Raw genomic sequence first — 24,432 nt, forward strand, 5'->3', positions numbered from 1 at the left:
ATTTTGCTGTGACCAGGCAAGCCAGACACAGTGTGCCAGAGGCTTCGTGGCCATTGCTGGCTTCCCCCGCGTCCAGGGTGCAATAGACTGCACACACGTGGCCATCAAGGCGCCAGCAGGTGAGCCCGGTGCCTTCGTCAACAGGAAGGGCTTCCACTGCATGAACGTGCAGATAGTGTGTGATCACAGGATGCAGATTCTGCAAGGTACCCAGGCAGCTCCCACGACGCCTAGATCCTCAGAAACTCTCAGGTGCCGAGGCTCTTCAGTGCTCCAGCCCGGCTGGATGGATGGCTGCTGGGTGACAAGGGCTATCCCATCAGAAGGTGGCTCATGATTCTTCTCCGCCATCCAAGAACAGAAGCTGAGTAGCGGTACAATAGAAGCCACGGCACCACAAGGGTTGTGGTGGAGACAGCCATTGGTCTTCTCAAGATGCGCTTCCGTTGCCTGGACCACTCAGGGGGCACACTCCAAAACCCCCCAGATCGTATCTCTGTGATAGTGGTAGCATGCTGCGATCTGCACGATTTGCGCTGGAAAGGGGGGATGCAGTTGACGGTGAAGACCTTGACGCAGTGGATGAGGCTGCACATGATGAATCCAGCAGTGGTTCAGAGGATGAGGAAGCACAGGGCAATGATGAGGGGCAGCACGCTGACCCATTACTACACCAAGGAGGCAGGGACACCCGGGACAATTTAATCCAACGAACCTTCAGCTAGCTCCACACACATGGATCAGCAGGACCAGCATTGCCTGGCGCTTCCACACGTGGCACTTAGGTGCTATATCTTCCACCTCATCAGCTGCAACTAAGGGCTTAGTACAGAAACATTAATGTCCACTCAAACACTCTTGAGATGTCTGTGAAGCATACAAATGCAGCACAAAGGAAACACCCTCAGCCATGGTCAGAAAAGTGGACTTTATTCCCACCAAAATAAACCACAAACATCGCTCTGACATACATAATGATATATTCCCTAATCTAGGGCCAACACAAAATCACCAGTGACAAACCCGGTGAGTGCCTAATGTGCCTTATGCTTTTGTTTGTGGTTGCTACATCTAGGTGCCGCCCCATCGCTCGAAGTGGCTTGTGAGACAGCCTACTGACTCTGCTGTCCTGTTGGCCTCTGACCTTAGCGGCCACCCTCTGGCCTGTGGAGCCTGTGCTGGCCCCACCTGGGAGGGGGTGGCTAGTTCCAGAACTGGCACTTCCCCAATTGTCGCAGTCTCAATGGATGCAACGTCACTGGCAGAGGGGCATAGGAACTGCTGCCCTCATACAGAGCACCCTGAAAGGAGCTCACAGCGACGACTGGCAGCTGCTGCTCCAATGTGAGGTCACATTGGATCTCCCTGCTCACCACAGATGGATGGGCACCGAGTAGCGACACTTGGTGCCCAGAACATCTCCCACATTGCGAATGACCACCTGTGAGGAGTTGCAGGTCAGAGCATAACCCAGTCAGAAGAGTCTCAATCTGCTGGAAGCCCTTTTCCATGAGAGTCGCCAATCTCTCAATGGAGGAAGCCTGAAGCTCAGTCCTGAGGTTCATGCCATCACTGACACTCTGCCTGGATTCCTCCACCACAGAGACCAACACACCCTCATGCAACCCTGCCAGATGCTCCCGCGCACCCTGTGGCTTGTCATGCAGCTGCTGCATTGGTGACATCTCCAGAGGCACATCATCACTGCCGGAGTCAGTATGTGCCTGGTCCCCTGCAGTCCTCCGGCTGCTGGCGCCATCGGCACTCTCTGTCTGTGCCATCTCCTCCAGCGATTGTGAAGGGCCCTATCCACTGTGCCCCGGGACACTAGCCGACGTCATAATCCCCACCGACGTGTTTGTTGCTGCGCTGGTACCTGGCTGGCTGAAAGGATGTGACGCAAGTTGCAAGTCTTGGCCCTCAGGTATGAAGGGGGGGGGCTCCGGACGTGTTGGGGGCAGCCATGTGGTGTGATACTGAAATTAACAAGGACAAGCATCAGTTAGCATTCAGTCAATAACACCTTTCATCCCTTCCCCCCCCCCAAACCTCATAAGTTGCTCACCCTTCAAGAACCTAAGGAGACGAACATTGGTGGGATGGTAAATAGTCAAGAGGACGCCCAGACATTACATGCGCATACAGACAGGCGGGTCAGATGGCCTAAGGAATGTCACATGGAAAGTTATGTGGATAAGCGTTCGGTTAAGCACTTGGGCAAGACAAGCAAGGTACAGGAATACATGAGTAATGGTAGGACCGTGGGAAGTCACGACGATTACAGGGACCTTGCTGGGCAGACCCGTTAAGGTAGCAGAACAGGAACATAAGGCGTTTAACAAGGTCGAAGCCAGACTTGCCTTCATTAGCCGAGGAATAGAATGTAGGAAAAGGGAGGTCATGTTGCAAGTGCAGAAAACGCTGTCGAGGCCACATCTACACTTCTGCGTTGAGTTGTGACCTGCGCTTCATGGGTGGGATGGCACTGGAGTGGGGAGAGTGCAGAGGTACCTGACCTGGATGCATGCTGGCCTGGAGAGTTGGAGTGATGAGGAGACATTGATGAGGAGCACAGGAGATCGACAGGTCACATTATTGATCTTCATACCGTTATGAGGGGCATAGAATGGGTGGACAGAAGGCAACATTTACCCTTGGCATATGGATGACTAACGTGGTGGCATTTATTTAAGTTGAGGGCCATGAGGTTGACAGGTGAGGTGCTGAGGACCTTTCGGACAGAGTAATGTGGGACGCACTGGCTGAAAGGGTGGTGGAGGTACAAACCCTCCTAAGATGCAATAAGTATTTGGATGTGCAGCAGCGATGCCATGGCATTTAAGGCCGTGGGGATAGTGGTCAGAAATGGGATAAGGCGACTTTGGAAGGTGCTAGAGACGCGCATCCTCAAGGGGCCGAGGGACCTTTGTGTATGACGCACACGTCTGACTGTATCAGTCTGTGAATGAGCAGTGTTGCTGCATTAACAATTGCAGCAACTATCAGTGCTTTGGATGGTGGGGAGACAGAGTGGATGTGACTGTGGCCCTCAAATACCTGGCTGCGTGCCTCCTCCCCAGCTCCATGGCCTGCTCCTCATACGTGGCGAGGCGCTGCAACACGGTGTGCCCACCACCAGTCCACTGACGTTCCCGCATATTGCTCTCAGTTTTTGCCTGCAGAACAGAGAAGAGCATTTATTGGGGTTGATCGCTCATGTACTCTGCACACGCACGCCACACCCCAACCACAGTGGCCTATCTGAGGCCTCCAGCAGCTCCTGTCCACACTACTGGTAATCAGTCCCCAGAAGATAGTATGGCTGGTCCCAACCCTCTCCCACAACGGCCACCTTGGACACATTTGGCGTCCATCACTTTGAATAACACACGGGTCTTAGCGCCCATGGCAAGGAGGCGCAACTAGGTGCGGCGCTGAGGCCAGGAGATGGCTCTTGGCCACGACACCTTGAGGCTCCCCTTCCACCATCTCAACACCATCAATAAGACGTGTTGGAGTTCTGAGTATGTGTCTGGCTGCCTCCCCTGCAGGTTGCCCCCAGACTATTCAAATGCGACAAACACCAACATATGCTGTAGGGAGAACCCATCTTCTCCTCAACCACTAAGGCTGATGTAAGCATGGTCACTATCTATTTGCCCACCCAGCCTGCTCCAAATGCGCAGTGCAGTAACGACACAAAAGCGTGGGGGAGGGTTGCGGGGATTGGGGGGGCTCAAAGGCTAAGGCTACCTGCTGGGTCAAATGGCCAAGGCTGGCATGGTACTCACTCTTCCAGAGCGCAACAAATCATTGAAGCGCTTGTGGCACTGCGTTCTGGTGTGCGTACAGCATCATGGGAGCTTACAGCCTCCGCCACCTCCTGCCACTCCTGCCTGGTGACGTGGGGGGGGCCCTCCTCTTCCCGTCCTCCGGAGACAAGACCCGCCCACCCATCAAATGCAAAATTCTGCCCTATGTATTTAATGAAAGGTATATAAAAGGACTAAAAAAAGACTAACTGGGAAACTTTTCAAAAAATAAATACAACAAAGTTCAGCTTTTACCCAAGATTTATTTCGAATAATCAGCTTTATAGAAACAAGCAACCAATCCAAAAGGTTGTACAGAAAAGGAATCCTGGCACTGTAAAATGATACAGAAGGATAAAATGTTGGCTTAAACACATTGATCACTCAGTCTTGACCACTTAATTATCCCAGATTGGAAAGACATTGGGAATGCTAGCAATTAAAATATTTAACTGCAGCCAAACATACAATATATACAGAACATCCAGTCATGGCTACTTTCTTCATGTCTCTGTAAAAGTTCTCTAATCTACCTGTAGTTCAACAGCAAAACCAGTAATACAATACACGTTACTAACTACAGTATACTGTTGTATTTTAAGCATGTCAAAAAAGCACAACTGGTTGATAATTGCATGCAAGTCAATAAGGAACTGTCAAAAAACTGACAATTATGAAAAGCAGGATTTCAAGGGTCCAGAGACAAGAACTATTGAAATAGGGTTTGTTTAGTGGAAAACATGAAGGCACTTGGAGAATACCGGACCAGATTTTTTTTTTAAAAAAAGAGGAGTTTGGTTTTAATCAGTGGCTTGTGCCATCACTGAGTATGGTCATTCACAGCATACTGGTAGCTAAATGCTCTAACAATATTAAGTCTAATGGAATAAACAATCTTAAAGAAAATAGTTTACAACAAATATTAGACGTGACAAGTAAGTTAAGCAACATAATTTTAAAAGCAGCAATGCATAGCCTTTCTTTCAAATATTCTATAATTGTGGACACAGTATGTTTCCCTTTAACACACTATTACAGTATAATTCTGGCAAATAAGTTGAAACCCATCAACTGCCACCACTACTGGGATATTCAGGTAAAATATCTGGCATGAAATTGATTATTTCATACAATAGGTCATTTATGGCAAAAATAAATTTGAAGTTATTGTCTTTCTATAATCATCTGGCTGTCTCATAGGCCTTCATTTGAGCAACAAAAGCTTGGAAAACTCTCTGAATTTTTTCCAATAATATCTGAAAGACCAGCACAGCATTCACAGTTCCTTTGAAATATATTCATGATTTTTCCTCTTTCAAATATCTCAAATTTTCACAACTGAACAAGCACGTTCATAAAATATTTGGCAATCTATTTTTTACTCCAGTGAGAGTAAACTTGTAAGTGATCATTTCAAATTAAAAGCCATTAAAGGTCTTTCCTCCCGTTTCTGCCAAGGGCTTTTTTTATCCTCGTCTTGGTCTTCAGTGCTGTCATTGTCATCATTCTCATTGATTTGATCATTGTCATTAATACGGTCATTTTCATTATTCATCATTTTATCATCAGTATCAGCATTCTCTGTGTGTTGTGGATTAGTTGGAAGACACTCCTCAATTTCTTCAATTCTCTGTATGTTTTCATTCTGTAATCCTACAGTTGTGCCACTATCTCTTTCAGCTGATCCATCCACTAGCGGCTTCATCGAAGCGTCCTCTGGGCTGCAGACAGCTGTCCCACTTTCACTACCACTCTGCTCCATGTCATCCACGTATACCAGCCTTGTGTACGTCATACTGCCAGAAAGATTCCGTTCTCGTGCTTCTTTTCCCTTTCGGGAAGGTTTTGGTTCATTCATGTCCACACCAGAATCCAAACTTGCATCATTGCTCCCATTTTTTCCAGCTTTCTGTAAGTCAATGTAAGAATGTCTAACCTGGGCGTTTGCCCGGCCATCTAGGGAAACAAACCAAGCTCGAGGGTGAGGGAGAGGCTTCCCTCCAGCTAGTTCCAGCAGTGCTTTTTCTGTAAAGAGTTGAACTTCTCCATTCATCTGAGCCATTGCAGCTTCACTTAGTGATGCTGGGATGGATACTGATTCTGACATGGTGGATGATTGTGGACTCCAATCTCCACCTTCTGTTTCCTGAAGCTGCTGCTGTGATAAAGTTTGTGGTGTCACTTGCTGTTGCTGTTGAGAATGTGGGTGCACCTGTTGTTGAGAAATAGAAAGCTCTGCCTGTAACCTTTCCAACTCTAGCTGTTGTTCTGCTGGTGCCGTCAAAGGCTGCCCCAAGGACGGATAATCCAAAGGCAACTTCATATAATGGGCAGGAATGACCAATGTAGGTAGCACTTTTCTATAAACATTGTCATTCACCTCATCTGCTGAACTGCAACAGAGCAACTGGCCTGGCTGAGGAAAAGAGGTTGGTCTTTCAAGATGGTCAACTGACCGGGACATCATGTAATCAGTTGTTTTTCTATCCACTTTTTGTGCTTTGTCAGGAACATATGTCAGTTGATAATCTGGTTCTCGGATACTACTTTTACTGTCAGTGGTAAGAAGGCTTATTGAAGCCTGAACTTCTTTATCTCTTTTATCCAGTAATGGCTGGGAAGCAATTGAATTGTAGCTTTTTCTATAGTCTTCTCTCATAGGAGATTCAAAATCCTCAGAAGCATCAATTGATCTAGTCTTTTTGAGGTGATAGTTATTAGGAGGGGACCTACAATAGTCTTCCTTTAAGGTCTCTCTCAAAGATGGGTCTTTATGTAAAATTAATTCTTCTCTAGAACTGAATTCTCGTGAAGTACTATATGAGGGTTTCAGCATTGGTGTATGAACATCTGCCTCTCCATTGGCTGATACCAGTTCCATGTGGACTGCACTAATTAAATTGAGGTGAGACATGGAAGTTGCTTGGTCCTTCTTAGAACTGTCTAATGCAGAAGGCAGCTGAATTTTCCTATGGTGTTGACGGGGTTTTAAGCATTTCCTCCTGTAAGAAAAATGAGTGGGGTGGAAAGGAAACAATATTTCAGGTTGTATTGGCAATAACTTTACATAACAAAAATAAAGTTTAATCTGAAATATGTTTAAGAATAAACTAAATACATCAAAGGTTTTCCTTGAAAAGTTACCTGGCAATTTAAAAAGCAACTAGTGATTACTTAAATAAACTCACTTGCAATGGCTGTTATTTTAGCTCTTTATACTTCGCAAACACAAATCTAATAGCATTAAAGAGATATACTTGGTAAGTAAACAAATCCCAATCATCACAAAAACATTTGTTGCAACAGACAATGCAAAAAAGTTCCACACGTTTTCTTTAAAAAAATCTCTCAAAGAACATCTCCAGGGCTGTAAAATGCTCCCAATAGTTTTCCTTTTTAATTATAATTGAGATTTTTGTATTAATGCTAAAATTTTCACATCAACTGTGTTTACTATAATGAATAAACATGTTTCAATAAAGCTTTTTTGGTACAAAAAAAATTATCATTGTTTCTCCACTATGTATTTTAATTTCCCAATCCAAACACAGTTTCTCAACCAACAGATGCTTCCTTGAGAGCATGGCTGAGATTGGGAACTCAATGAAGAGTCACAGCATGGAGCAATTTCCTACTAAATTGTGGTATAACATATTGGATAAAATACATTAATATAACTGAAGACTAAAAATTCTTTAGATAATAAAAAAAACCTCATCCTTTGGAAATGGATTATTTTGAGGTGCTCTGCTTTAGTTTTGGAAAATATTTTCCTTTGAAAGGTTACCTGCAATAATAGATGAGTAAGCAAAGCAGGACCAGCAGAATGACAGTCATCCCTCCAAGGATGGCCAACAGGAAGGCTGTATGATAGACAGAGAAGTCACTGGCTCCAACAGGACCCATATTACCTGAAATACGCAAATTAAATCATATCAAATAGCTTCTTATTTTGGTTGAGATGCATAATTTAGCAAACATCACCAGAGTACATTTATGAAGGAGACAGCATGCCCTTTCTACTGTATATGTAAAATTTTAAAAAAAGTCTATTCACTATAGAGTACTTAGGAAAGTAGCACCGATATTTATCAACCATCTTCATTTTCAATATCGTTCAAATGTCAATACAGTACTTCAGTGTTCTAGTCCATTATTTTCAACCTCCAACATCTATTTTTATCCTCAAACTTGGCTACAATTCTCCCAAATGATTTACCTGGGCTTTGAGGGGACATGGCTGCAACCCAGTAACCCAACTGTGGAGCGAAGTATGTCCAAGTGAGATAGTCCCCTTCTCTTTGTACAAGGCCCAATCCACTCTTTAACCAAGCACCTAAAGAAACAGTAATCAAAAAGGAAACTTTGATTCAAATTATAGTCACATTTATTCCAAAAATAATTTACTTTATTAAGCTAATACTTGAAAATTGGGCACCCTTGTAAAGAAACACACCCAATTTGCTCTAATAATTTAAAAGGAACCAATGTTGTTTTTAGCGGCACTGAAAAGGTGGGTGGAAAACAGTATTTTGAAAATTTGTCTTCTCTGCAGCTTCTTCTCTTCAGATATGGCATTATGGTCTGTGTGAGATCCAGCTTAACATAAATCATTAAATAAAGGCAATTCAACATCTATTTTGTAACTGAAATGAATACTTCATAGATTATTTCTCATCATTTATATTTGCCAATCTCAATTGTTCAAAAATGCTTCACTTTTGTGCAAACCTCTCACCAATCACTAGATGGCACATATGCATAGTACATACACTGTATAAAAGAACAAGAATGTATTGTTCGCATTTCTTGATAATTAAGGCCAAATACCAAATCAAGGTAGCTGCACAACCGTTTATTCAACATTCAAAACCACAAGATATTCTCAAGTGAGCAAAGGGTGTATGGGCGATGCACGCAGTCAACAAGACAAACCAAGCTTGACAAAGGGTACCTTGCCAGTCTTCTTCCTAGCCCTTCCATGAAATAAGCACAGCCACCTACCGATATTAAAATTTGCTCTCAATTGTACGTTTAACAGGTTTATACAAGGTAAATATCAGGAGGCCACAGCTCCAACATCAGATTGCAATATAACTCTCACCAATGCATTATATAGCATTTCCATAAATAAGTGTGACCTTTCTCAATATATTTATCTTTAATTTTGTAATGCAATACCTTATGATGCAGCATATATAAACCCATAGCTATGAATGTTTGGAATACAGGTGTCATTCTTAGTGATCGATCGATTGTCCATTGTGACTGATTTGTCAGTTTGATTAGTTGCTCAAAATGCATTAATTATAGAGGACGACATGAATTAATTCTATGAAAACATATCCTTGTCAGTGATACTTGAACACAAGGGTAATTAATTTTGCTTTGTTCTGGATTTATGTTACAGGACTGTTTTCATGTTACAAAGTTACTAAAATAGCAAACGCTCATGCCTTGAAATCATTCATTCATTACTCCGCATCCCCTTCTCCATTACTAAATTATTTGAAGAAGACTGTACCATCTGGACAGAAACAATTGAGGACCTTTAAAAATACTGGGTGGGACCCAGATGCAGAAGTCTCACCCCCATTTCCATAAGATCACATTTTTGTGGGCAGGGGAAAGGGGTATGATTCACACAGGAGGGAAACCTGAACACAGCAGGGCCATTTGGACTTAGGGCTAAGATCTCACAGATCCCAGTTTTGCTGTTTATCTTAAATCATAGCATGGGAGTCACAAATTGATGGAGCAGGCGTAAATTCTCTTGAAAGACATATAAGATCTGCTTAAGTGCTGTGGTCTGAAGTTTTTTTTAAATCCTATGCTCCTTCAACATGAAAAGTACAAGTTCAAGCTGTCAGTGAGTTTAAACAAACCCAGCTGGACTGCTTTGATTAATAGGCCATTTGGTAATGCCATTTCAATAGCTGTCCTAATTGATATTTCCCAGAGGGTTATTAGTTCATTATGAATGTTTGGCCGAGTTTCAGAGGCTACAATTATCTCAGCAGGGGATTTCGGGTTCGCAGTTTGATCCACTGTTTAAAGAGGCGATGAAAGGATTAGCTGTCTTTGTTGTGGACTTTGATCAGAAGTTTGCTTTTTTTAAAAATAAGAGATTAACCACTTGAGGAGATTTAAAACATTTGAATGGGTTGCACGATTTAGAGTTATTTGTATGAGTGAGATCTGTATTTAACTGTTAGTTTTTTTTCATCTCTGCATGGCTCCACAGTTCTGCCCATAGTGGATACTGGGTAAGGTTGGATATATGGGGTATATGAGGGGGGCATGGGTTGACATGGAGGTAGTATGGGGTTACGAGTGTCATAGGGGTGGGTGGGTGATGAGTTGGCATGCAGGGGCCACAGTGGGATGGCATGGGGTGTGACAGAGTGTGAGGGGTCAGGGCTAGAGGGTCTAACCACTTCTAAAACAACTGGGACAAGGTCCCAGAGAACGGAAGTGGGACACCTAACCAGCCTGCTTCAACACTCACCCAACCCCTTGGTCGCTCAGGACCTGCTTCCAGGGTTGTCCGGTATGACTCGATCCCACTTCTGGCTCCCTGGAGTGAAAAATTTAATCTAACAAAGCCCTTTAAACCCAGGTAGGTCTGTGGAGTGGATAACTTTTCCGACTTGATCTACCTGCCTCGATATTAACTACAAATGAAGGCACTTACTGCTCAGTTATCAATGAATCCATTGCTGCCTTATTAAAACGCACATGACCAAAAAAAGAACCTCCATTACAAGCTAGAGGCAGCAAAAATACATGCATTGTGATGCTCAATTTGAGTCCCAGCAGGGCCACTCAGCTCATGACGCCATTACAGCCTTGGTTCAAACACAGACAAAAGAGCTGAACTCCAGAGGTGAGGTGAGTGTGACTGCCCTTGACCGAGTGTGGCAACACGGAGCCCTAGCAAAACTGGAGTCAATAGGAATCGGGGAAAACTCTCCGCTGGTTGAAGTCAAACCTGGCAGAAAGAAACATGGTTGTGGTTGTTGGAGGCCAGTCATCTCAGCTCCAGGAAATCACTGGAGGTGTTCCTCAGGGTAGTGTCCGAGGCCCAACTATCTTCAGCTGTTTCATCAATGACCTTCCTTCTATTATAAGATCAGAAATGGGGATGTTTGCTGATGATTGCACAATGTTCAACACCATTCATGACTCTTCAGATGCTGAAGCAGTCCATGCCCAAACCTCCTCTGGACCCACTCCAAGGCCAACACATCCTTCCTGAGATACGGGGCCCAAAATTGCTCACAATATTCTAAATATGGTCTGACCATATAAAGCCTCAGCAGCACATCCCTGCTTTTATATTCTAGTCCTCTCAAGATAAATGCCAACATTGCATTTGCCTTCCTAACTACCAACTCAACCTGCAAGTTAACCTTAAGATAATCCTGGACTAGGACTCCCAAGTCCCTTTGCACTCCAGATTTCTGAATTCTCTCCCCATTTAGAGAATAGTCTATGCCTCTATTCTTCCTATCAAAGTGCATGACCTCACACTGCCCCACACTGTATTCCATCTGTCACTTCTTTGCCCATTCTCCTAACCTGTCCAAATCCTTCTGCAGCCTCCCTGCCTCCTCAATACTACCTGTCCCTCCACCTATCTTTGTCTCATCTGCAAGCTTAGCCAGGATGCCCTCAGTTCCTTCATCTGGATCATTAATGTATAAAGTGAAAAATTGTGGTCCCAACACTGACCCTTGCAGAACTCCACTAGTCACCGCTCGCCATCCTGAGAAGGACCCCCTTATTCCCACTCTCAGCCTCCTGCCAGACAGCCAATCTTCTATCCATGCTAGTACCTTGCCTCTAACACCATGGGCTCTTATCTTACTGAGCAGCCTCCTGTGCGGCACCTTGTCAAAGGCCTTCTGGAAGTCCAAGTAGATAACATCCATTGGCTCTCCTTTGTCTAACCTACTCGTTACCTCCTCAAAGAATTCTAACAGATTTGTCAGGTATGACCTCCCCTTGATGAAACCATGCTGACTTTGCCCTATTTTATCATGCACTTCCAACTATTCTGAAATCTCATCTTTAATAATGGACTCTAAAATCTTACCAATGACCGAGGTCAGGCTAATTGGCCTGTAATTTCCTGTCTTATGCCTCAATCCCTTCTTAAATGGGGGGTTACATTAGCGATTTTCCAGTCCTCTGGGATCCTCCCTGACTCCAGTGATTCCTGAAAAATCACCACTAACGCCTCCACTATCTCTTCAGCTATCTCCTTCAGAACTCTGGGGTGTAATCCATCTGGCCCAGGTGATTTATCCACCTTCAGACCTTTCAGTTTTCCTAGCACCTTCTCCTTGGTAATGGCCACCATACTTACCTCTGCCCTCCGACTCTCTTGAACTTTGGGTATGTTACTCGTGTCTTCCACTGTGAAGACTGACGCAAAGTACCTATTCAGTTCCTCCGCCATCCCTTTGTTCCCCACTACTACTTTTCCAACGTCAGTTTCCAGCAGCCCAATGTCCACTTTTGCCTCTCCCTCACCCTTTATATATCTAATAAAAACTCTTGCAATCTTCTTTTATATTACTGGCTAGTTTACCCTCATATTTAATCTTCTCCCTCCTTATTTCTTTTTTAGTTGTCCTCTGTTGGTCTTTGTAGGCTTCCCAATCCCCTGGTTTCCTTTAGCTTTCTTTTAGCTTCCTTAAAGCTTTCTCTTCAGCTTTTATGCTGTCCCTGACTTTCCTTGTCAGCCATGGTTGCCTCGGCCTCCCTTTAGTATGCTTCTTCTTCCTAGGGATGAATTTTTGCTGTGTCTCCCAAATTACTCCCAGAAACTCCTGCCATTGCTGTTCCACTGTCTTTCCTGCTAGGCTCATCTCCCAGTCAATTCTGGCCAGCTCCTCCCTCATGCCTCTGTAGTTGCCTTTATTCAATGGTAATACCGTTACATCTGATTCCCGCTTTTCCCTCTCAAATTGCAGGGTAAATTCTATCATATTATGGTCACTTCCTCCTAAGGGTTCCTTCACCTTAAGCTCCCTTATCAAATTTGCCTCATTACACATTACTAAATCTAGAATTGCCTGTTCCCTAGTGGGCTCCACCACAAGCTGCTCCAAAAAGCCATCTCGTGGACATTCCACAAATTCCTTTTCTTGGGATCCATTGCCAACCCGATTTTCCCAGTCTACCTGCATATTGAAATCCCCCATGATCACTGTAACCTTGCCTTTCTTACACGCCTTTTCTATCTCCTGGTGTATCTTGTGCTCCACATCCTGACTACCGTTCGGAGGCCTGTACGTAACTCCCATTATGTTTTTTTTTACCTTTGCGGTTCCTCAACTCTACCCACACAGATTCTACATCATCTGACCCTATGTCATTTCTTGCTATCGACTTAATTTCATTTCTTACTAACAAAGCAACCCCACACCCTCTGCCAACCTGGCTATCTTTTCGATAGGATGTATATCCTTGGATATTTAACTCCCAGTCCTGATCCCCTTGCAGCCATGTCTCCGTGATGCCCACCACATCATACCTGCCAATTTCAATCTGCGCCACAAGCTCATTTACCTTATTTCATATACTGTCAGTAGTGGTGCTACTGAGCTACTCATGGTGATGGGCATTGAAGTCTCCATCCAGAGTACATTCTGTGCCCTTGCCACCTCAGTGCTTCCTCCAAGTAGTCTTCAACATGGAGGAGCAATGATTCATTAGCTGAGGGCAGGTGGTATGTGCTAATCAGCAGGAGGTTTCCTTGCCCATGTTTGACCTGATGCCATGAGACTTCATGGGGTCTGGAGTGAAATTTAAGGACTCCCAGGGCAACTGTATACCACTGTGCCACCACCTCTGCTGGGCCTGATAAGGATGACAGATGACAGATTTCCCTCCCTATAGGACATTAGTGAACTAGGGTTTTACATTGATCGACAATGGTTCCATGGTCATCGTTAGACTTTTAATTCCAGATGTTTATTGAACCAGCTGACGTGGTGGGATTCGAACCCGAGTCTCCAGAGCATTACCCTGGTCCAGCGACAATACCGCTATGCCACCACCTCCCCCACATGGGATACTTGTCTTTATTAGCTGGGGCATAGAATATAAGAGCAGGGAGGTTATGTTGGAGCTGTATAAAATGCTAGTTAGGCCACAGCTGGAGTACTGCGTGCAGTTCTGGTCGCTACGCTATAGGAAGGATGTGACTGCACTGGAGAGGGTGCAGAGAAGATTCACAAGGATGTTGCCTGGGCTAGAGCGTTTCAGCTATGGAGAGAGACTGGATAAGCTAGGGTTGTTTTCCTTAGAGCAGAGAAGGCTGAGGGGGACCTGATAAGAGGGATACAAAATTATGAGGGGCATAGATCAGGAAATAGGAAGAAACTTTTCTCCTTAGCTTAAATCAATGCCCTCTGGTTATTGACACCTGCACTAAGGGACAGAAGGTTTAGAGGGGTTTTGAGGAAAAGTTTATTTCACCTAGAGGGTGCTTGGAATCTGGAACACACTGCCAGAGGGAGTGGTAGAGGGTGGAACGCTCACAACATTTAAGAAGCACTTAGATGAGCACTTGAAACGCGATAGCATACAGGACTACTGCCAAATGTTGGAAAACGGGATTAGAATAGGTAGGTGCTTGATGGCCAGCATGGACATGATAGGCCAAAAGGGCCTGTTTTTGCCCTGTATAATTCTATGACTTTAGAAAGACACTGTAAATGCGAGTTATGAATTAGATTCAGCCTATAGTAGCTTAAATAAGTCCTTTTGTCTCTGCATCTGAGTTTGGACAATGCAGAAAATGAATCAGAGGTTAAGATAGAAGCTAACCTCCCTTGCTCAACTTTGAGATGGAACCTGGAGATAAATTGGCAATCAGACCAAGCCAGGTTGTTTGTCCTATAAATTTATTCACTCTATGCAATTCTCTTCACGGTGTATACCTGGGCCCACATCTATCAGAAAATTTGGTTTCTTGCACACAGTATTGACATCTTTTCTGATAAGGCCTTCACAGAATAATTGAAGCTTATTTATTTTCCAAAAAAGCAAACACTGTAATCTCTTCCAGAAAAGCTTGAGAGACTGCAAAAATAACGAGTAAAATTGCTAGCCAACAGCTATGATATTGCTTTTGAATAAAAATTCCTGGCCAATTATGAAAGTTTACTTTTACTAATCAGCAATTTTCTGAACCAGGCGTAATCAGCATATAAATTGGTGAACAGAAAAGGACTTTAAATTCCAATCAAAATCATTGACACCAACTTTAAAACAACGTGGAGAAATAAGAGATATGTATTCAAAATTCCAAGTTAATCCAATGTGTAGATGATAAATTTATGATTCAGAACATCAGGCTCCAATTATTAGCTGAATCTATGAATATAATACATTGTGTGGGTGTAGGTTATAGACCATAAGATAAGAGCAGAAATTAGGCTATTCAGCCCAGAGTTTGCTCTGCCATTCAATCATGGCTGTTAAATTTCTCAACCCCATTCTCCCGCCTTCTCCCCGTAACCTTTGATCCCCATACCAATCAAGAACCTATCGATCTTGGTCTTAAATACACTCAATGACCTGGTCTCCACAGCTTTCTGTGGCAATGAATTCCATAGATTCACCACTCTCTGGCTAAAGAAGTTTCTCCTCATCTCTGTTCTAACAGGTCTTCCCTTTACTCTGAGGCTGTGCCCTTGGGTCCTAGTCTCTCCTACTAATGGAAACATCTTCCCTACGTCCACTCTATCCAGGCCTTTCAGTATTCTGTAAGTTTCAATCAGATCCACGCTCATCCTTCTAAACTCCATCGAATATAGACCCAGAGCCTTCAAACGTTCCTCATATGTTAAGCCTTTCATTCCTGGGATCGTTCCCGTGAACCTCCTCCGGACCCTCTCCAAGGCCAGCACATCCTTCCTGAGATACGGGGCCCAAAATCGCTCACAATATTCTAAGCGTGGACTGATCAGAGCCTTATAAATCCTCTGCATCACATACCTGCTTTTATATTCTAGTCCTTTCAAAATAAATGCCAACATTGCATTTGCCTTCCTAACTACCGACTCAACTTGCAAGTTAAGGTTAAGAGAATTCTGGACTAGGACTCCCAAGTCCCTTTGCACTCCAGATTTCTGAATTCTCTCCCCATTTGGAAAATAGTCTATGCCTCTATTCTTCCTACCAAAGTGCATGACCTCACACTTCCCCACATTGTATTCCATCTGCCACATTTTTGTCCATTCTCCTAACCTGTCCAAATCCTTCTGCAGCCTCCCTGCCTCCTCAATATTACGTCCCTCCACCTATCTTTGTCTCATCTGCAAACTCAGCCAGGATGCCCTCAGTTCCTTCATCTGGATCATTAATGTATAAAGTGAAAAATTGTGGTTCCAACACTGACCCTTGCAGAACTCCACTAGTCACCGCTTGCCATCCTGAGAAGGACCCCCTTACCCCCACTCTCAGCCTCCTGCCAGACAGCCAATCTTCTATCCATGCTAGTACCTTGCCTCTAACACCATGGGCTCTTATCTTACTGAGCAGCCTCCTGTGTGGCACCTTGTCAAAGGCCTTCTGGAAGTCCAAGTAGATAACATCCATTGGCTCTCCTTTGTCTAACCTGCCTATTACCTCCTCAAAGAATTCTAACAGATTTGTTAGGCATGACCTCCCCTTGATGAAACCATGCTGACTTTGCCCTATTTTACCATGCACTTCCAAGTATTCTGAAATCTCATCCTTAATAATGGACTCTAAAATCTTACCAACGACGAGGTCAGGCTAATCGGCCTGTAATTTCCCTTCTTAGAAGACCCAGAAGATCCTCACACAGTTCCCTCGTCTGTGATGTTGATGAAGGTATTTTGATCTATCTTAAGCATTTGTTCCTTGATGTTTTGAGAATCATGAGAATCCCTTCTGAGAAGTAGCCAAGTGATAACCAATGGACTATGGAAATCTGCCAAAGCATTGTATTTAAAATTCTTGTCCTTGTATACACTTCATAAAATTAAGGCTATTATTATGGGGTGTAACAAACCAGTTAGTGGGGTAATTCATGTTTCCAAAGGCTTTCCACTTAGAAATATGGATATGGTGTAGATGTTTCTGGATATACATCATGTAAAAGTTGAATTTTTGAGACCAATTTTTTGGGATCGACTTTTACATGGGTAATGTTTGAGTGGTTGACACATGCGCTTGACTTGGGCCCAAGTGAAATCAATATACATTTTATAACATTAGGAATTATACATATTTCATTCAATGCAATATAAACAAATTAGTTATTAATTAACACTGCATGCTGAAATCCTTCAAAACATTCTAATCACCATCTGAATTGCCAGACAATTTATCTCAATCACCTGGTTGTATAACATCTTCACATGGACCTTCTGTCTTCATAATCATTGATAATAACATTGGCATCATTCCACAAGCAAACATCTTCTATACTGCTGTGCACGTTGTATATCCCACATTAGGAAATGATTTTTTTGACAATATTGGGATCAAATTTATTTCACTTGCCTATGGCCCATTGACACAATGTTGCTAGTGAGGCTGCTCGCGTACTTCCAACTTTAGTGAATGATTTTTCACCTTCCAGCATCCAAATGCTCCACATCTTTCAAATACTGGCCTTGAGAGATTTCTTTATACACACATCCAAGGGCTGAATAACACTCGCAGAATGGCTTGGAATAACATCTGTGTTGGTTGAGCTCATATCACGGACTACGTTGTTAACAAGGCAGAATTTGAATATGTACCAGACATACAATCTTTTTCGTGTGTGCAGTCCTCCTGGTCTCAAATTCCACAATTCTTTGATCCATTTCTTGCAACTGCCTTCATCCATCCAGCCTTCCTCGTAAACATGGATGACGACACACCTTTCTGAAATTCCTCTTCCAGATTTTTCCACTTGAATATCATGATGAGCTTGAATTTTATGCCATCCGTCATACAAGATGTTATGATCAGGTGAGGGGGGTTAAATGGCTCCCCTCTTTGCCCTCTCCTCGTTTAACTGCATCAGTTTTTTTTTAAGGATATATTTGCCAATTCAGTCAGTGTTGAATTGTTTATGCACGGTGTTCATAAAAGAACCAAACTGGACAGGTTTTCTTGATTTTAACAATGAAAAAAATTAGCTTTATTATACTTAAACTGATTTAAGTAAAATAGTTGTTTGGTAGTATAGAACTTGAGTATTGCTGAAAAAGAAAGACATGCTGTCAAATCTTTTCATCTTGCACACATCAGGATAGATTCGCAAGAATACCAAATATCAAAGGGAACAACAATTCGCACTGCATGAGGGTGCTGGTTGGTTGACAAGTGGGCGCTGATTGGTAGAGGCATTGCCCTGGAGAATGCAACAGGGAAAAGTTAACTGCCAAGCTTTTGCTTAAATTCAAACCAGGCAGGTTAACTTTGATTGGTCAAAGCATTGCCATGGCGAATGAATTAGTGAATAGCTGTTTCCCAAACTTTAGTTGAAAAAGGTGCAAAGCATGGAAATATGCTTTCTGCTTGCAAAGGACAGGGCCCTGTTTGTGAACATATGTAGCTTCTCGCATGCATTAGTGAGCCACATTGCGAACCTGACTGATAATTTTAAATTGGTTGCCAGTTTAATTCTTAGCACAGCCAGGACTCTTTAACAAGTGTTGTCTAATCACAGAATCACATCTAATGTTGAACACTTATGTTTGGAGTTTTGCAAGCACGGAGTGGTTGAGTATGATCAGTACTTTGCATGTTGCAAACAGATGATGAGACATTCTATTTGATACTATCCCCAATCATTGGGACATAAGGCCTACATACCTGGCATCACATCAACATTGAAAATTATATATCACTTCATTCATTTGTTTGGTAGGCAGAAATGTCTTTTTGGCTTGAAGGCAGCACATCGTATTAGTGGATAATACTGCTCGCATTGCTACTGCATAGTAGCAACATGAAATGGCTAGTTTCACCTGTTGCTCAAGTTTTTTAAGACACTTTGCCTTTACCAGGGTATTCTGAGGTAGATTGGGCACTATTCAGGATCAGAAGCAGCAGCCTTAGGTCCTTTTGTGAGTTTATGCGATATACAGCAAACAATGATCTGATTGGAGTACCCAATGTCCTGCAGGATGCTTTGGTGTGTCTATTTCGACATCAAGCTTGCACAATGAGAAAATGGCTCGGGCCCTATTTAGGAGGTTGCCAATAAGGCCAATCTTATAGCACGTGGAGCTGTAGGAATCCCAATACGTATATTAACCAGTGAAAGTGGGCTTGCAGTAAACAGTAGACAACAACCCATTGGCAGATTTTTCAACTAGCATATCAAGGAAAAGGAGCTGATTTGACTGCTCCATTTCGAAGGTGAATTTGAGTGCAGGATGGAGCCCATTGTGAGTAAGGAAATTCTTACCATTCTTAATTCCTCAATGTGCTAGTTGAGAAAACTAGCCTGTTGTGAACATGAAGGTGCCATTTGATGCGAGTCCCCTTCATTGGGACATATACAACTGACATACCTGACATCACGCCAGCATTGAAATTCAGATATAACATTATTCATTGTGTGGTTGGCAGAAGACCTTTTTGGCTTGACTGCCAAAAACTGGCTAATATATGCATTGGGATTCCTACAGTTCCAAGTGCTATGAGATTGACTTTATCGGTAACCTCCTAAATAGGGCCCAAGCCATTTTCTCACCGTGTAAGCCTGAATACTAGCACATCAAGGAAAGGGAGCTCATTTGACTTCTCCTTTTCAAAAGGTGAATTTGAGTGCAGGATGGAGCCAATTAAGGTGAGTAAGGAAATTCTTACAATTCTTAATTCCTCAACATGCTAGTTGAGAAATCTGTCAATGGGTTCTCTACTACTGTCTACTGGTAGCCCACTGGTTAATATATGCTTTGGGATTCCTATAGTCCAAAGTGCTATAAAACTGGCCTTATCGGCAATCTCATAAATAGGCTCGAGTCATTTGCTCACCATGCAAGCTTGATGCTGAAATAGGGCACGTCACAAATAGGGATAATGGCTACCCCAATCAGATCATTGCTCGCCATATATCACGCAAACTCATGAATGGACCTAAGGCTGTCACTTTCATTCCTGAAAAGTGCCCAGTCTACCTCAGATTACCCCGGAAGAGAAAGGTATCTTAAGAATTTGAGCAATAGGGAAGCTAGCCATTTCACAATGCTACTATGCAGTAGCAATGTGAGTGATATCCTCCAATAGCAGGATGTTGCCAGCAAGCCGAAAAATTGTTCTGCCTACCACACAAATGAGTATTGTCATATATAAATCTCAATGCCGGTGTAATGCCATGTATGTAGGCTGTATATATCCAAACAACTGGGGATCGTATTAAACAGCATGTTCCTTAATGCTTGCAACAGACAAAGCACTGATTATACTAAACTAGATCATGCTTGCAAAACTTAAAATGGTGTCCAACATTAGATATGATTCTGCAATTGGACAACGTTAAACAATCCTTATTTTGTTAAGAAATATACTGACAACCAATTTGATATTATCAGTTGAGCTTGCAGTACTTGGCGGACAGCCATCCCCTGATTCATTCCCTTGGCAATGTCTTGATCAGAGTTGACCAACCTGGTTTGAATTTAAACAAAAGCTGAGCAGTTAACTGTTCCCTAACGCATTCTCCAGGGAAACACCTCTATCAGAATCCACTTGTCAACCAATCAGCACCCTCTTCTCATCAGTATAAATTGTGTTTCCTTGGATATTTGGCATTCTTGTGAATCTGTCCTGCTGTGTACAAGATAAAAAGTTTTGAACAGTCTTGTTTGATGGCACACTAAAGTTGTTTGGTGTTTCATCCGTATTTCCAATGCAGGCCAATCAATACACATTCTTCCCTGGATTTCAGATGACAAATTAGTGGAAATTGGTGAGATTATCATTGAGTTCAGGTATCAGGCGCTGAAATTTTCATTTTCTGATGGAAGGCCAAGTTGTGCCTTTTCATGAATCTTGAACTTGGCACTGCTCTTGAATTCTAAAAGACCGACTTTCTTCGTTTCTCTAAGGGTGTACAGTTAGCTGGCTGCGTGATGATAATATGATTGTTTTTGTCATTGCTAGTTAACCAAGTCTGCCATTTTTTCTCCAGTCTATGGACTTGTACTAAACTTGGGAGAGCTGTCCCACAGACCAGTCATGCAACAGCCTGACATATCCATACTCAGAATCATACATTTCAGACAATGTCCCAGACTCATCTGTCACCATCCCTGGGTATGCCCTATTCCAACAGTCCGTTAGCCCAACCAGGGGTGACAATACAGTGGTAAACAGTTAGGAAGGAGTGGCCCTGGGGGTCCTCAATATTGACTCTGAACCCCATGAAGTCTCAATGCAACAGGTCAAATATGGGCCAAAAAAACTCCTGTTAATTACCATCTACTGCTCTGCTGCATGCTGATAAATCAGCACTCTTTCAAGTTGAACATCACTTGGAAGATGGGCTGAGGGTAACAAGGGCACAATGAACTTTGGGTGGGAAACTTCATTGTCCATCACCAAGAGTGGCTTGGTAGCACCATTATTGACCAAGCTGTGAAGGACATAGCTGCCAGACTTGGAAGGCAGCAGGTGGTGAAAGAACCAATATGAAGAAAAAATCCTACTTAACCTTGTTTTCACCAACCTAATAGATGCATAGGTATTGTATTTGTAGTGGTGATCATAGCAGAGTCCTTGTGGAGACAAATTCCTGTCTTAACACTGAGGACATGCTTCATTGTGTTGTGTGGCACTACTATCATGCTAAATGAAATAGATTCAGAACTGATCCAACATCTCAAAATTGGGCATCCATGAGGTGCTGTGGGTCATCAGCAACAGTAGAATTGTATTTAAGTTTTTAACTTTGTGGCCCAGCACATCTCACTCCAAAATTACAATCAACCCTGGTTCAAGGAGAGCTCAGGAGAGCGTGCCAGGACCAGCACCAGGCATATAATGCAACCAACCAGGTGAAGCTACAACACAGGCTACACACGTGCTAAAACAGCAGATGCAGCTTGTTATAGACAGAGCCAAATGATTCTACAGTCAATGGGTCAGATCAGTGTTCCGCAGAGTTGCCACATCCAGACATGAAAAGTGCCGGACAAGTAAATAACTAATGGACAGAGGAGGTACCATGAATGTTCCCATTCTTAACAATGGTGGGGCCAAGTACAAATGGAATAGTCAAAGCCGAGGCATTTGCAACCACTATCAGCCAGAAGTGCCAAGTAGAGCATGTCATCAAGAAATGAATGGATACAGTAATGGTTATGAGCCGTGATAGCATCTTGGCTATAGTGTTGAAAACTTGGGCTCTGGAACAAGAGCGCCTTTAGCAAAATTGTTCAGTGCAGCTACTATGTTGGCACCTATCAAAACAATGTGAAAAATTGACCAGGAACATCTTGACAAAAAGCAGGGCAAATCCATTCCAGCTAATTAGTGTCCCATCAGTAAACTGATGTTATCTAATGCCATGCTGATACTTTGCCATCAGCAAAAGGATGGAAGATGTTGCTGACAGTGCTATCATGTGGCACTTTCACGCCAATAACCTGCTCACCCATGCTCATTTTGGATTCTTCAGCCCCAGAACTCATTACAGCTTTGGTCGAATTATGGACAAAGGAGCTCAATTCCCAAGGGGTGGTGACTGACTGCAATTGACAAGTCAGCTTACCACAGCTTTCACAAGGGCAATTAGGGGTGGGCCATAAATATGAGCTTTGCCTGCAACATCCACATCCCATTAACAAATTAATACAAGTTAGTAATTAAATAATTTTCTTCACATAAAGTACATAACTGGATACAAATTAAATTTGGAGAAATTATGACGAACAAATCCTACACAGTGAAAAATGTGTTAAGAAATACAAATAAATTATAGAACTGAAAGGAAAATAAGAACGCACAGATTGGAAAGTGCTTTGCTGAACGGGAATGTTGCTGTTTGAAAATACATGGACCAGTAACTGGCTGGTAAAGTAAGACATGTTTCTAAATCAGAGGAAATCATCAAATTTGATTTGTTGTCAATTGCTATAAAGTATATAGCTTTCACAAGTTGGCAGCAGCTGCCTTCAGTTCATAGAATCATTGAATGATTCAGTTCTGGAGGCGGCCATTGGGCCCACTGTGCCAATGCCGGTTCTAAGAACTGTTCAATTAATCCCACTCCTCTGCTCTTTCTGCATAGTCCTATCACTTTTATTCCATTCGTATTTATGCAATTCCTTTTGAAAGCTATTATTACATCTGCTTCCACTGCCCTTACAAGTAGTGTGTGAAAGACCATCATAATTTGCCATGTAATTTATTTTTCATCTGGTTCTTTTGTCAATTACCTTAAATCCATATCCTCTGGTTACTGACACTTCTGCTACTGGGAACAGGTTCTCCTTATTTCAAAATCTGTGGATGATACGAAAACTGAAGTATTGTGAACTGTGAGGAGAGCAGTTTAGAACTTCAAAGGGGCATATCAGGTTGGTGTGATGGGTAGACAAGTGACAAATGAAATTTAACACACACAAGTGTGAAGCGAATCATTTTGGTAGTAAGAACATGGAGACAACAATATAAAATAAAGGGTAAAATTCCAAAGGGAGTGCAAAAGCAGGGGGACCTGGATGTATAGATGTATAAATCAGTGACGGTGGCAGAACAGATTGAGAGGGTGGTTAATAAGGCACACAGTATACCAGGGGCACAGAGTACAAAAGCAAGGAAGTTAAGTTAAACTTGTATAGAACACTGGTTCAACCTCAACTGGAGTACTGCATCCAGTTCTGGCCATCATACTTTAGGGAAGGGTGTGAAGGCATTAAAGAGAGTGCAGAAAAGATTCATGAGAGTGGTCCCAGGAATGAGGAACTTCAGTTACATAGATAGATTGGAGCTGACTTCCTTGGAGAAAAGAAGGTTGAGAGATTTGATAGAGGTATACAAAATCATGAAGGGTCTGGACAAAGTAGATAGGGAGAAACTGTTCCCACTGGTGGAAGGATCGAGAACAAGAGGGCACAGATTTAAGATAATTGGCAAAAGCAGCAACGGTAACACGAGGAAAAGCTTTTTTCACGCAGCGAGTGGTTAGGACCTGGAATACACCGCCTTAGTGTGTGGTGGAGGCAGGTTCAATCAAGGCATTTGAGAGGGAATCAGATTATTATCTGGAAAGGAAGGCTGTGCAGGGTTATAGGGAGAAGGCACTAGGTAAATTGTTCCTATCCAGCTGACACAGACATGACAGGTCAAACTGCCTGCTTTTGGGCTTTACCAATTCTGTAATTTACTATCGAAACCTTGTAGATTTTGGATGTTTATATTTCATCTCTCCTCGAGCTTTTCTGCATTGGGAGAACAATCCCAGCTCTTCTTGTCTCTCCATATCACTGAAGTCCTACATCCCAGTTTCCGTTCTAGTAACCTCTTGAAAGCTTTGACATCCTTAAATGTGGTGCCCAGAATTGGCCACAATACTCCAACCTGGGCTTAACTGTTGTTTTATCAAGAATTAGCCCAGCTTCCTTGC

The 24,432-nt window shown here is 43.0% G+C and overlaps 1 protein-coding gene across 1 annotated transcript in view; it reads right to left on the bottom strand.

Annotated features, from left to right (window-relative positions):
* Positions 1-4,055: 4,055 nt before the first annotated feature.
* The window catches only part of fam171a1 (family with sequence similarity 171 member A1), a 200,148-nt gene continuing 179,771 nt past the window's right edge, over positions 4,056-24,432 (bottom strand). The window contains exons 6-8 of the mRNA XM_041185103.1: positions 8,032-8,148; positions 7,600-7,723; positions 4,056-6,814 (exon numbers count right to left, since the gene is read on the bottom strand). Coding sequence (XP_041041037.1) covers positions 5,221-6,814; positions 7,600-7,723; positions 8,032-8,148 — 1,835 coding nt within the window. The 3' untranslated portion in view covers positions 4,056-5,220. The remainder of the gene's footprint in view (positions 6,815-7,599; positions 7,724-8,031; positions 8,149-24,432) is intronic.

Source organism: Carcharodon carcharias, chromosome 3 (assembly GCF_017639515.1).
Source record: "Carcharodon carcharias isolate sCarCar2 chromosome 3, sCarCar2.pri, whole genome shotgun sequence".
Taxonomy (NCBI): domain Eukaryota; kingdom Metazoa; phylum Chordata; class Chondrichthyes; order Lamniformes; family Lamnidae; genus Carcharodon; species Carcharodon carcharias.